The sequence below is a fragment of the Rattus rattus genome, chromosome 6, assembly GCF_011064425.1.
Source record: "Rattus rattus isolate New Zealand chromosome 6, Rrattus_CSIRO_v1, whole genome shotgun sequence".
Lineage (NCBI taxonomy): Eukaryota > Metazoa > Chordata > Mammalia > Rodentia > Muridae > Rattus > Rattus rattus.
Window position 1 is genome coordinate 56,298,136 of NC_046159.1, and position 15,063 is coordinate 56,313,198.

Sequence of the window (15,063 nt, forward strand, 5' to 3'; positions counted from 1 at the left end):
TGCTGATCCCACCAGAGGGAAGGGGCCCGACTGGGAAGCTGCACTGGAGCCTAGGGATGCTGAGAGCGCCCCTTTGTGCATGCCACAGGCCAGGAGCAGCACTTCCAGGCCTAAGAGCCAACAGAATACAAACTGAGGTCCCGGCCAGCAGAGGTCCCAAGCTGAAGGGCAGACTGGCTTCTACTAACCCAGAGTCCACCTTGGGGTCCTGGCCTCCCCGTCCCATTCCTACCATACCACCCTCTCGGACACCTTGCCTCCTCCTCTCACAGATCGTCCGTCCGTCTCATGCTCAAGTCCAAACTCCTTTATCTCCTCAGGCAGAACTTCCTCCCTAACCAACTACCCCCCACCCACCCCAACCCGCCTGCCCCGGAAATCCTCAGCACTTCTTCACTTGCTCTCTTCTGCTCATTTGTCTGGAGTTTTAAGTTTGTCACAGGAGGCAGATGTGTGCCTGTAAACTTTGATCCCGGTGCTGGTACAGCCCTACCTCTCCTTGACCGCTTAGCCAGCAGCTCAAGGTGGAGAAGCCACCACGTGGAGTAGTTCCTGGGCTTCTCTGTCTCTTGACACACTTGTGTTTGAAAGCCAAGTGGTCAGACCACACAAGGAGGCTGTGTGCAGGTGAGAGAGACACCTTGGGCCAAAGGTGCTGCCATTGAGATGCTTAAACTATCAGTGACCAGACTGGGTTGGTATGGGAGGTGACCCCAGAATCCTGTCCATACTCTAGATTTTCTTCATCGCAGATGCACTAGCCTCTCCATTAGCCCTCAGCCTTTCTACTAGCCTCCAGCTTCTCCATTAGCCCTAGTCTCTCACCAGCCTCTCCCCAGCCTCTCTACCAGCCCCAGCTTCTCCATAAGCCCCCAGTCTCTCCATTAGCCCCCAGTCTCTCACCAGTCTCTCCACCAGACCCCAGCTTCTCCATTAGCCTCCAGCCTCTCCACCAGACTGAAGCCTTTCCACAAGTCCCCAGCCACTCCATTAGCCCCCAGCCTTTCTCCATTAGGTCCCAGCCTCTCCACCAGCCCCCAGCTTCTCCACCAGCCCCAAGCCTCTCTCCATTAGCCCCCAGCTTCTCCATCATCTCCAACCTCTTCTAAGCTCCAGACTGTCCCTCCCAGCCTCCTATGCAGGAGCGAGTGCCCTAAACTCATTTTTCATAGAAGTTTCTTCCTTAGTGCCTCTGTCAAGCCTTGCGCCCCAGTGAACATCTGCCAGAAAAGCAAGTGAGCCCAGACACCCTCACCGCAGTCACACATCCAATCTGTTGCCCTCAAAGTAGTCCCTCATCTGTCCCTTCAGCTGCAGCGTAGGAGACCATCCCAGTCACGTGCCTGTGGCTTCTCACACATCTTCCCTAACAACACTTGCTCTCCCTATCAGCAACCCTCATGGGCGTTCTAAGGAGGACCCCTAGTGACATGGGAATGGCGTGCAAGCAAGCCTCGCCTTCTGAAGGGACACCCATACCCGAGCCATCTCTGTTGGAGCACACAGCCATGTCACCCTGCATATCCTCAGAAGGAACTTCTCACAGAGCCTCTGTCATGCTTCGCTCCTCACACCTTTGGCTGGCCTCCACAGGGACTGTCCTTGTGGTCAGCTGAGCTGCCTCCTAATCTCTGAGCCAAAGCCCCACAGCTCCTTCCTTACCCAGAATCTCTCTGCAAACAAGAACCACAGAGGCTCTGTGGCAGTATGAACAAGAACACCTAACCATCCTTCCCAAGAAGGGCCAGTCTGGGCAGTCCTGCTATGGTCTGGGAGCAAGGAAGTCACTCTTGACCATGCTCTTCAAAGCCCTTCACGCCATTCACTGGACAAAACACCTCCCTGCCCTCACAGCTTATGATACCCACTTTTTGAAAACAAAGAATTTAAGGCTCCAGGAGGGTTTGTCCTCAATCACAAAGTGTACTAACACTCAAGGAAAACAATGATCTCCCCCTCCCCTTCCTCCCCTCTCCCTTCCCCACCCGAGAAGGTGTAGTTTAATGAGAGAGCACATGCCCAGTGTCCACCGAGGCAGTGTTCCCTGTGGTCTGTGATCTGTGGCTTGGCCTGCTCAGTGTGGAGCAGCAGAGAAAAGGCCTGCAGAAGCCAAGGCGTCAGCACACCGGCTGGATTGAGACGGTCCCTGCAGGCTGGCACTGTGCTGGCCGGCAGCTTAAACACAGAGAGGGGCCATCCCCAGGCACAGGCAGGGCAGCCTTCTATGCTGGCATTGGTACCTTCCACAAGGTCACTCTAGTGGGATCATCCATCTAAACATTACTCATCCAGTTACTAAAACCCTCGCTTAGGGCTTAGGTGGTCACCTGTGGTGAGTAGGGGGATCAAGTGACCCTTTTGGCTTTCAGTGTGTGCTGACTATTGTAATGACTTGATTTTAGGACCATTAAGCTTTCAACAGAAATAAATAAAAGAACGTACGCGTGTGAGAAACGGTACTTTCCCCGGGAAAGCTGAGAACAACACACGTCAACATGGCTTACTGGGTCACAACACAGAACATCTCAATGTGATTTTAAAAATAGTTCCAGCACAGTGGAAAATCTCATAGCCTGACTGGGCATTGTTCAGATCTGGGTCAAGCATCAAGTGGCTTCCTGGGTGACCTTGCACAGTCCTTCTGATCCCTGTGCCTCCAGCCTGTCCTAGAATCCTGGACTTGAGAGACTGGGGTGGGGGTGGGGGTGGGGGAAATCAGCAACTCTCAACCTTTCTGTACAACGCCTCCCCCACCCACCCCGGGGTGGGTAGAGTATCAGCACGTGTGAGGTCAGGTTCTGTCCCTAACACGGTGGGAGGGGAGAGCTTGGGGGCTTTGGCATCACATCACCAATCCTAGCTTCCAAGACTGACACTGCAGCTGAACCATTGAACAGTGAGTTTCCAGATGCTGTGCTCTCAGCTACCCTGCACCTGCGCGGACGGGTCAGCCGGCCATGAAAACATCCCCACTGCTCAGACCTCAGACGTCAGGCTGTATCCTTCATTGTCCTTTGTTTTCTGGTCTGAGCCAGCAGAACCCCGGGGGAGAAGGTGAAGGCTTCTCAAGTGCTCTTTAGATTCAGGCCTCCTCATCAGCATCTCCGCCAGGAGGCCTTGGGCATCTTCCTTCTCTCCCAGGCTGTGCTGGCATAGCTTAGCTTTTTTCTGTCTGGCCTTGTTGCTGTCTGGGACAGACGCGTGCTTCTGTTGTCTCTCCCCAGTCAGTCACTGAGTACCACAGGAGCATGACCTGTTTGTCTCTCTTGTTCACCAGGACCCTGTGGATGGTCTCTGGTTGCATGCACACACAGTGCATGTTACCAGAATGAGTGAATGAATGAATGAATGAATGAACAGAATGGCAGAAACAACAAGGAAAAATAACCTGGTCAGGGAACCCTGGGGTGTAAGTGAGCAGGAAGCACCTGCCTCACGTGCTCATGGCCTCAGCACAAGAGAGAAAGGAAGCCCTTTCCACAGGCAGTGGACATATGATGACATAGCACTGTCTCCAACACTTACCCCATTGTTTGGACCCCATTGTTGCAGTAATAGAACCCCTAAGATACCTAGGAACACCCCTCCTCAGTAAGGTCCCCAGGGAAATGTCCTCCACAGTGAGGGGCCCAAGCCTGTCCCTGAATGATGGATTATCTGCTAGCCCAAGGGTCTTTCCAAGAAAGCTCTCTGCCTTCCTGCAGGAAGTGGGTCCCATCCTTCCATTCCACACGTATGCAGCGGCATCCCCCCTCCTCAGACCGTGAGGGTGGGAGACTAAGAAATGCTGTGGCTCTCACTTGCTCAGCCCTAGGTATCAGTCACATTTCATAGCCTAGAGTGGAATTCCTTTCTCACCAGTGAGAGGTAGCCAGCCGCACGCAGGAAGGATCCCAGGATGCCCTGGGGCACCTGCCCATTTCCCACGTTGTATTCACTGCTAACTAACTGCTAGAGATAGATGGGCGAGCCCACTGCAGTCAGCTGGAGTGGAGCCTGTTCCCCACAGAGCCCACCCCTTTCTGCTCGCTCTCCTCATGTAGATGCTCCCTTCTCTTATCCCAGAGCTGTTCTCTGTCTGCCACAGTGAGAATTATCCTGACTGCGTCTGCTAGAGTGGGGCACCAAGATCTAGCAGGGACTCCCTGACGCTGCGTCAAGGTGGCTCAAGTTAAGGGTTTCATTAAGCCCGGGCTTACCGATTTGGTTGGATTAGCTGGCAGCAAGCCCTGGGGTCCTCCATTCTCCCCACATTCCCACCATATTGGTTGGTTTGTTTGTTTGAGACAGGGTTTCTCAGTGTAACAGTCCTGGCTGTCCTAGAACTTGTTCTGTAGACCAGACTGGCCTCTAACTCTAGAGATTCACCTCCTTCTGCCTCTCAAGTGAGAGGATTAAAGGCCTTTGTCACCAGATTTTTATGTGGTGTTGTGTGTGGTGTTGGCGATCCAAAGTTCAGTTTCCAGGCTTGCATTTTACCAATGCTTACCCATCCCAAACACTCTTCCCTTTCCCTGGAGTCTAATTTATAAAGGGAAAGCGGTTAATCTCAGTGTGTGGTTCTGGAGTTCTGGGAGCATGGTGCCATCCAGTCAGCTTCTGGAGCTCCACAGGCTGCACTGTGTCTCCTTGGAAAAGCAGAGGCGGGAGGCAGGTGCATTGGCTGTTGGAAATCAACTAGACAGGAAGCACGGGAAAGCGGAGGAAGCCAAACTCACTTTGTAACAACCTAGTCTTGGGATAACTGACCTACTTGGAGAGAACCACACTAATGTCTTTGTGATCCAATGTGCCTCGGGAAAGCCCCACCACCTCTCCACACAGTTACATTAGGGACTAAACCTCACCAAGAGCTGTGGTGGGGGCAAACCACCTTCAAACACAGCACGGAAGCAAAGAACATAATCCAGTAAGGAGGTGCGTGTGAGCAAACTACACCATGATGTACAAGGCTGTACTGAGACCCGGTCCCCAGTATTCCTGCCACCCTCCATGACGCTTTTATCCAACTCCTCCTGCTGCACTGGACATGGAACCTAACACCACAACCATGGGCTTCTTGGGCAGACTCCACATAAATGAGTCAGGTGCCCTGTGGCACCAGGAACAGTAGTGAGGAACAGCGAGGGGTCTGGGTCAAGCAGCCACTCAAGCAGTGAGAAGAAAAACACCCGTAGCCTCAGGAGAGACAGGTCCTGGACCACAGAAGCTGTGAGCTTTTTAGGAAGTATGGCACTGTAATCTGCTGAACTTTAGGCAGCAATCGAAATTCACACATGAAATACAGTGGGTGTGTATGTGCGTGTATGTGCGTGTGTGCGTGGTGTGTGCGTGTATGTGTGTGTGTGCTGTGTGAGTGTACGGGTGTGTATGTATGTGTGGTGTGTGTGTGGTGTGTGTGTGTATGTATGTGTGTGTGGTATGTGTGTGTATATGGTGTGTGTGTGCATGTGTGTGTGGTGTGTGTGTGTATGTGTGTGTATGTATGTATGGGGTGTGTGTGTGAGTGTGTGTGTGGTGTCGCAGTGTGTGTGTGTGTGTGTGTGTGTGGTGTGTGTGGGGTGTGTGTGTAGTGTGTGTGGTGTGTGTGTGTGGTGTCTGGTGTGTGTGTGGTATGTGTGTGTGTGGTGTGTGTGTGGTGTGTGTGTGTGTGTGTGTGTGTGTGTGTGTGTGTGTGTGTGTGGTGTGTGTGTATGTTGTGTGTGTGTGTGTGTGTGTGTGTGTGTGTGTGTGTGTGTGTATATGTGTGTGGTGTGTGTGTGTATGTATGTGTGTGTGTGTGTATGTGTGTGTGTGTGTATGTGTCTGTGGTGTGTGTGTGTGTGTGTGTGGTGTGTGTGTGTGTGTGTGTGTGTGTGTGTGTGTGTGTGTGTGTGTGTGTGTGTGTGTGTGTGTGTGTATGTGTGTGTGTGTGTGTGGTGTTGTGTGTGTGTGTGTGTGTGTGTGTGTCTGTGGTGTGTGTGTGTGTGTGTGTGGTGTTTGTGTGTGGTATGTGTGTGTATGTGTCTGTGGTGTGTGTGTATGTGTGTGTGGTGTGTGTGTGCATTAGTGCAATTGCTTGGTGGCCAGAGGAAGATGTGGCTGTCCTCCTCTAACACTCCTGGCCTTGTTCCTTTGAAACAGAGTCTGTTACTGAACCTGCAAGTTTGTCATTTCGGCTAGGACAGCCGACCAATGAGCTCCTGGGATCTGTCTCCACTTCCCAATTCTAGGGTTATGTGAATTGTAAGTGCATCTTTAGCTGTGCCCAGCTTCTGCAGGTCTTCACTCTCACCTATGGAGCTGCCTCCCCGTCCCCTGGCAGACTGTCAACACCAGAAAGGCTGGCAATGATCTGCCCACAGGCATGGGGAGATGGGGCATTTCCATCTGCCCTGGGCTAGGAAGGAAATTTGGTGACAGCCATCCAAGCTGCACACAGGTCCTTGGGCCTGGCAGTTCTCTTGCAATGACAGACCCATAGACTGCCTCAGGTCTATGGGACATGGCTAAGGGTCACTCATGGAAGCATTTGGTAGCGATGTTACATTAGGCTGTTGCTATGGGCAACTGTGTCCCTCTGGGTGCATTTGTGTAAGTCTTGGTCTTCCACACCTCAGAGTGTGACTATTTCTGGAGACAGGGTCTTTAACAGGAAAGTAACAGGAGGTCATTAGCACAGACCTAATACAGCAGGACTGGCACCCATGAGAAGAAAAGGAGATAGAGAGGGAAGATAAACAGAGGCCTCAGAGGGAAACCACCTTGCAACACCTTGCCATTGGCCTTCCAGTCTCTGCAATGGAAATGAACTAGCTTTCTGCTCCTTACTCTCTCATAGAACAAATGAGACAGGATGTGGTCCAGTGAATCTGTATCTGCATCTGCATCTGCATCTGCATCTGCATCTGTGTCTGCATCAGCATCTGTATCTGTATCTGTAGGGTGGGGCCTAAGTTCCATGAGCCCAGTCACTGTCTTACTGTGCCTAACTTGGGTTAAGCTTGAAGAATCTCACCCAATACATGGAAAACATGGTATGCCCAGAGGATTCCCAACCCTCCACTCCTCAGGTTCCCCTTCCCCGAGGTAACTGTATCTTACCTGGAAATAGTTGAGAAGCAAGCCAGCCCAGGACAGCCCCAGGCCTGCAAGCAGGAAGGGTATTACCACTTGAAAGCCAATGACCATGGCAGTCTCCCTGCTGGACTGGACCTCCAGTGATTTAGCATCCACGCATTGGCTCTCGGAGATCCCCGGATGTCCATCTTCGGAAGCCTCTGGGAGTCTTCCTGCATTGTGGCTGGGTGGTGGCCCCAGCTCCTTTGGCCTGCCACAGCCTTCCAGTCTCCGCTGTCGGGCCTCTGTCCCTTCCATCAGCACACGGCTGAGCCCAGCAGCCCTGACCTGGGAGACACAAAAGGACAAGGCTGAAGGGCTGAACTCCTGACTCCCCCAGACCTCCTTAGACTCCATCCATCCACCTAGCAGCCACCATTCAGGGCTAGTTAGAGTGTGTCCCTCTGGGTGGAACACAGACTCACCCTTAGTACACACCTTTAACCCCAAACAATGAAGGTAAAGTTAGTTTGTAGAAGGAGCCACCCAGGTTTGAAAGCGAGGTCTAATTGAGTGGCAGAAAAAGTGACAAATCAGAGAAAGATTTGACAGAACAGGATAGGCCCAACTCTCAGGAGAGAGGAAAGGGAAGCTACCTAAGGGAGAGACAGACAGAACAAGAAGAAGTGAGTACAGTACGGGATACAGTGGGGTTCATGGAGTACAGTACAGCAAAGTTGAGAGGGAGAGTAGAGCAGCACAGAAAGGGAGAAGGAGGCGGTTTTACCAGGAGAGTTTTACAGACACGGATTGAAGAGAGAACAAACTAGACACAGGTAAAGACAGAATGAGCTAGAGAATGAGGAGGAGCCAGGGGACTAGAAAAGATTGCTAAATTAGTTTGAGGCCAAGCAGAGCAATTCAGAGGGCAAGAGGAAAGCCAGACTTAGCTGGGAGAGGGGTTTGAGCCAGCCAGCTAGACATCAGAAAGAACAAGAAAGGGTGAGCTTATTCAGCAGCAAGTCTCAGAGGCTGAAAACATTCTCGGCCTAGATTAGATTGTAGGGAGGCTAGAAGCTTCCAGGACTAGGCCTAGGTTAGCCAATGGAGGCAGTGAACCTCCCAGATAACAGTTACGACAGGAGGATAAGAGTTACAGCTTCACAGTCTCTGCCATCCAATGTCATATACACGGGCCTGAGGATAAAAAGCACCCACAGGAGGATCATTAAACATGCATTGGAGGTCAACCAACCAATCAAAAACCTGACCGGGCGCTGAGGAGGAACAGAACACTCATCTGGCATGCACTGGCTTCTATCCTCAATAGCAACATCCAACATGAATGAATGACGAGCAAGAGTCGCAGTCAGAACCACCTTTGTCAGAACTCTGGGAATTAAGCCAAGGCTTGTGGCAATCCGAGGGCTATCAGAAAGACTGTGACCTTCACCATATTAGTGACACTCCAACTCGGTCTCGCTGCCTTCAGCCTGGAAGATGAGTGGCTGGGAGGGTTGATTCTGTCTGCCGGTGTGATTAGATTAAGAAGTGTCCAGGGCACTGTTGAGGCAAGCCCTGCAGAGATGCTGTGTGTGGGCTGGGGTCTAAGGCTGGATACAGAGAGAGAAAGTTACTTCCTGCCTGTGTGCCTGTGTGCCCGAGTGCCTTCTACCTCAATGGGCTGTACCCTCTTAAACCTGGGCAAAAATCAATATCCCGTAAGGTACTTCTATCAGGGACTTGTTTATAACTATGAGAAAAGAAACTTAAACCTCAGTTCTCCTTGAGGAGAACCAGCAAGCAGAGCTCCAGAGGAGTCCTTGTCCTTACGCCCATGTGAGGTTTGGGGACACTCCTTCTGCTGATTGTCTGGAGACCTCTAGCGCTGAAAACCTCTGAAACAATAACAAGCCACTGAAAAGGTTCAAAAGGAACTCCACGGGGGCTGGAGATGTTCCAAGGTCATCTGGGAATGCAGTGGGGCTCACGTGCGTTCAGTGTTGGAGGAAAGTTCAGAAAATGGCTGACAGGCATAGGGTGAAAGCTGGAGGTGGGGGGCTGTACTAAGGGCTCTAGGGTGGGAGGGGCAGAGGGTACCCAGATTATCCCTCAGTGGGGACTGTGGACTGGGTGGTGAGACATAATGGATCACTTGGCAACGGGGACACACAGCACAGAACAGTGTTTGATAACTTCAGAAGTCACCAGGCAGCAAGGAGTGGCAGCACGCCCTCCTAATAGGAGGCTCTCCGTCCCAGAGATGGCTCACTCTTGAGAGAGTCCAGTTTTCAACAACGAATGAGACGTAAAAACTAATTCACCTCAACAAATATGAGACACAGAAATAAGAAAGTGCATCTCCAACAGAACTAAGCAGTTAACGGGAAGTGCCTGCAAGGAGGAGCAGACACTGGTCTGGAGAAACCCTCCGGGTGGGTCTGTTAACATGTTTAAAGCACTGAAGCCCTTAGCCCAAACCGACAAAGCTGGCATCGAGTGTGCACACCCTGAAGGCACTCCCCTCAGGCAGAGAACACAAGTCCAAGGCTGCAGAGTGTGGTTTGCATGCTTCTGAAGGCAGGCCATGACCAGAAAGACAGGCGGCTGTCTGTACAGGGCCTCACCAGGGTTCACGGGCACCAGAGGCTCGGGAGGAGGGAGGTGGGGATGAGAGCCAGCCAGTGACCCCAGCAGTCCCTCCTGGGGCTGAGATTTGCCCAGTACTCCAGAACACTGAGAAACGATGAATCACTGTTAGAGAATGTGTTGGCCCCTACAAGATAATGGCCAGGCTCACTCCATGATTCCAAAATAGTCTATCCAATGTCCCGTGTGGGACAAAAAAATGTCCTCTGCTACATGCTCAGAGGACAGCCTTGTTCACAGCATCTGTGGGCTAAAAAAAGAACTTTCTTGTGAACGAAGCAGAACAATTTGAAGTACTCCAAAGAACGGGCCCCCTCCCAAGATTCTGGGAGGGACGATGGGTCCATAAGTTGGAGCAACGGGGGAAAAAAACAGATAATGAGGTGACCATGGGACCATGGGAAAGCAGGGTGCTCTCGGGACACGAGTGGAGAGCTAAAGTGAGGGAACCGTAGGCCATAACTACCCTACAGCCGCTGAGTCAGCAGCAAACAGTAGCCAACACAGTGCGAATGAGGTGCACGTAGCCCAGGCTGGCCTCAAACTGGATGTGTAGCCAAGGGTGACCTGAAACTTCTGATCCTCCTGCCCCCTCCTCCCATGGAGTGCTGAGACTACAGGTGTGCACTGCTATGTTCATGTGGCGTAGGGGACTGGATCCAGGGTTTCATGCACACCAGGCAAGCGCTTTACCGACTGAGCCACATGTGTGGAGGACATGTAAGCACATCCTATACGTAAGCAGGAGCCAGTGAACCAGGCCAGATATGCTGGAACGAGAGTAAGAACGAGGCAGGAAAGCTGAACCAGTCTAGTGCCATGGGACCACCAGGCAGAAGGCAGCACTCACGGCTGCTGAGCATGTGTGGTCAAGAGAGATAAGCAACTTAAGAGGCCCCTGTTTTCTGAGAACTGAGCCACTAGAGGATCGAGCTACATCGCTGGTGCTGAGTACACAGGGAACAACCAGCCCAGCCTGGGTCAGCACCTGTAACTCCCGTCACCTAAGAGGCTGTGTGGGTGACCAATCCAGCCCAGGAATTCAAGGTCAGCCCAGGCAACACAGCAAGCAAGGCCAAATTAGCCCACCGTCACTTCTGGCTGACCACTCCTGGCACTGAGAATAAGGTCAGTCACGAATGAGCTTCGAAATGTACAGAGACCAGGTCATGATAGAGAATCAGGACTTTCCAGTCAGCCTGATCCAGAGAAGTTCCTCTGCATGTTTTTAGCCCATAATAAGCCATCTATAAGGAAACTTCTACCACTACTGCCCAGAGAGACTGCAATTTTGTCCTGCTTGAACTTGGTGAGGTCCCTAAAACTCTAGAAACACACACACACACACACACACACACAGACACAAACACATGTACATACACGCACACATATGCATACACACACATATACACACACATGCATACACACACACATACACACACACACACATACACTAGTACTGAAATTATAGAAATTAAGGAAAACGGGAAGGATTTCTCTGTTTTTCCCTAGGTATGTGTGGTGGTGCTTGGGAGGTCCAGGATGCCTGTAGGTGTCAGAACCTCCAATGTTCAAGTTGCTTACATAACATGTTACCTGCAGAAGGCCTAGGCATGCCTTCTAGTTGTGGCACTGCCCAACACAGGCTTATAGAAATGGCCATGGTTATTCAGCCAATATGACAAGCACATGGGTCTGCGGATATTCAACAGAAGCAGCTGTTTCCACTGAATATTTTCAGTTCCAAGATCAGTTGACTTTACAGACGAGGAACCCACGGATACGGAGGGTGACTGGATAGGCACTCCTACCACGACACTTGCTGTACTGTCTCCAGGAGAATAATGTACATTTTTAGTAAAAACACTACTGTTTGAAGAATGTGGGCAATGTGCATGTCTCATGTCTCATTTGCTGTACAAATCAATGTGGTGCAACCACCAAGAACAGCAGCGTATCACACCGGGTCAACACACCCAGTACTAATCTGAAGGAGCCTCCCTCTATGGGCAGGCACCTCCAGGTCTCAGGGACAGCAGCAGAGGGTTGCTTTGTTTTGGCTCCCTCTGCTGGCAGTGTAGAGCATGGACATGGTGGGCAGCCAGAGAGAATGGAAGAACCAAACCACACAAGAAAAGTAGCAAAATAAAAAATTATAAAAGAAAGCCTTTTGGGGTTGGGGATTCAGCTCAGTTAGCAAGCGCAAGGCCCTGGGTCCGGTCCTCAGCTCAAAAAAAAAAAAAAAAAAAAAAAAAGCCTTTTGATCCAAAACCACAGATTCAGACTCCTAGAGAGTAGGGAAAAAAAAAAAAAAAGTATGAGATCAACCCAAGAGTGTCAAAGTTTAAACATACTACAGGACAAAATTCTGAATGAGATTTACAAGACGGTCAGTTTAGGACCAGTGCGATTGCTCAGCTGGTGAAGGCGCTTGCCACCAAGCCTGATACCAGAGCTCAGTCCCTAGGACCCCCATGGTAGACGGAGACTCTAAGTTGTCCTCTGACTTCCACAAGTACACACACACACACACACACACACACACACACACACACACGAATAAATAAATATGAATCTAATGAATTTAAAACTCTTAAAAGCCTAGAAGAAAATCTGGTTGGGCGTGACAGATGAAGGTCTGGCCTGTCATGGAGGTCCCCCAGGGAAAGAGAAGCTAGAGCAGAGACAGCCAACAGCCACCTTGCTGTAGTACCTTGCTTCTCCACCAGAGGGCCCCAAGGCCCGTGCAAACAAAAGGCTGCACACCTGCCCACCGGTAGTGACCATTTGGCCTCACAATCCTCACAGAACATGCACCCAGGCTAGGGTGTGCAATGGGGATCAAGTCAGTCCTCCGGCCTGGCTCAGCCTAGCAGTCAGCATCCAGCAGTCATCTGCACCAGTCGGAGATAGCCTGGCCCATCAGCAGGGACCTCCATCTTACGAAGGTGGCTGAAGATCCACTGGGAATGTTCAAGTGTTTAATGAGAATGGCATCACTGGTGCCGTTAAAAGATTAAAAATTAAACAGGTGGACAACCAGGCCCGTGGGACAAGACAGAGGTGGCACCGAGGAGGAGTATAGTGGAGGCTCAGCGGAGAAGGGTACTAACCACAGTGTGGGATCCTAGGGTGGGCCCAGGGTCAGCTAACCCGTAAGTACACCAGTTAGTGTTTGAGCACCTTGAGAAGGCGAGAGCTATACACAAGCCTCGAAGCTCAAGATCAAGTGAGGAGTCCAGGAAACGTCAGTACTGGATAACAGTGATGAAAGACCCTCCTGTGGGTACGTGGGCCTTGAAAGGAGATGGGACAGGGCTGACTGACAGAGCCCTGACGCACTCTAGGAAGTCTCCTAAGCTGGTCACAGGGGTGGTGTGTCATTCAGACACTAAACACTATCATCCAGAAGCCTCGAGCTGCCAGCGAGGTTGGCCTCAAACACAGGCCCGTGAGCGCCTGTTCAGCATTTGGGTAGTAAACATCCTCTGGGAGGCCTGGTCTGGCCCGGGGCACAAGCAGATGCTCGGTTGACTGGGACAGGGAGATTCTGAGCACGAGGCAGGTGGGCTGAGTTTCTGGGATGGATGGGTTGCCTTTTAGATGCCCACTATGTAGCATAAGGAAAGCACATCTGTGCTGCATCTCCTTGCCTTTATAGAACATCCCAGAGGGCATGTACAGGAACCAAAACTCAGGGTTCGGATCCCAGTCTCTCCTCCTCGCAGATGCTTGTGTGGCCTTGGGAGAGCGAGTAAACATGATCCACCTCAGTGTTTGAACGGGGGTGGGGGTGGTCTGTAGAACCCTGTATCCTATTGTACCCTCAGAGATTTGGGTTACCAGCAACCATTTTTGGTCCAAAATAATATTAAGAGGACATTTGGAGAAATAGATTCTGTAGGTTGTAAATTGTGTTCAGTTCTGAGCAGCACGGTGGGCTGTTTTGGTTAACGCCCACTGTCCTCCTAGAACATGCAGCATTCCTTGGACTAGTAGTCTGTCTATGCTGGGGATGCTGCTCATGGGCCAGTTACCCTCTCAACAGTTGTTAGGGCGGCAGTGCTGTTGGCCAAGCAACCCTTATTCTACTTAATGATGGCACAAGTGTAGTGATGGTGACAATTGTACCACAGTATGCCATTATATCTGACCTGCCTTAGGGTGTTCATCTTTTACCATGTCTAGTTCACGAGTTAGGCTCTACCATAGGTATGTACATTAGGAAAACAATCTATACGTCTGGAAATCATTCCAGGATTCAGACACTTTTTGGAAATGTTTGTGCTTCCCTCCGGCAGGGGACATTACTATAACCTTCTATAATGTATTTCCTTACAGGGCACTTGGCCTGCCTCCAGGCCCCTCTGCACGACTTTACATTCTCATAGTTCTGAAGCTACTGTGGTACCAGCGTGAGGCCAGCCAGAGTCGGGAAACGGAGTAGGATCATCTCCTAGATATCTGGGTCAGGCTGGAGAGGCTGTGTCTCTTATGTGGCTCAGTGGCGAAGAAGCAGTTTGAAAACCTGAGTTTTTAAAGCTTTATAGAAAGGGTCTGGTGGACTGAGGTATCCTCTCAAGTCTGAACGACCCCGAGCGCAGGACAGCTCGCTGAGCCTGCTGAGGGGTGGGCAGGGATGCTCTCCGAGTGCTGAAGGAGTCGATCATGACCCCTAGAGTCAGGCACTCTGGGTTCACCACGGGCAGAGGGAGGGGGATGAGCGGGGCCGGTCCCTGCAGACCTTTGGAGCGAGGATGCCACAAACTGACCCGCCCTAGTGTGCCTAAGCCAGACCCTGCGCCCCACGTCCCTTCCCGAGGCCCATAGGCGCTCCGCTTTCCCTTGGCTTCCCCGACTCCCAGTCCAGCTCCTGCCCTCGCTTACCGGTCCTCTCCTGGCCGGCGGCGAAAGCGAGGCGGCCAGGCGCGCGCTGGACACTGTGGAGGCCTGCGGCGGGAGGAAGCGGGAAGGGCTGCAGGCTGGCCAACCCCGCCCTGCCTTGGCGTCCGGACAGAGGGGCGGAGCCACATGAGGGGCGGGGCCGTGGGCGGGTACTCTGGGCGTGGTCAATCACAGAGGTGGAGCTTGAAAAACCCAGTTTTTAAAGCCTTCTAGTAAGGGTCTGGCAGACCGAGGTGTCCATTTAACTCCCCAAGTCCCCAGCTTGGCAACCCTAGAGGTTTACAGTGAGTAAAGACAGCTCGCTGAACCAGCAGTGGGGTGTGCAGGGATGCTCTCTGGGTGCTGAAGGATCCAATGACACGCTTCAGAAGCCAGGGGGTGGGGGTGGCTTTTGAGGGATAGGACCAAGGGAGAATAAGCTGGACCTGGGAGTAGGACTATGAATAGGGCGGGGCCGTGGGTGGGGGCGTG

General features: G+C 51.8%; 1 protein-coding gene across 1 annotated transcript in view; it reads right to left on the reverse strand.

Moving 5' to 3' along the window:
- Slc41a3 (solute carrier family 41 member 3) overlaps window positions 1-7,381 on the reverse strand; it is a 34,990-nt gene extending 27,609 nt beyond the window's left edge. Inside the window, exon 1 of the mRNA XM_032906109.1 lies at window positions 7,084-7,381. Coding sequence (XP_032762000.1) covers window positions 7,084-7,356 — 273 coding nt within the window. The 5' untranslated portion in view covers window positions 7,357-7,381. The remainder of the gene's footprint in view (window positions 1-7,083) is intronic.
- Window positions 7,382-15,063: the final 7,682 nt, after the last annotated feature.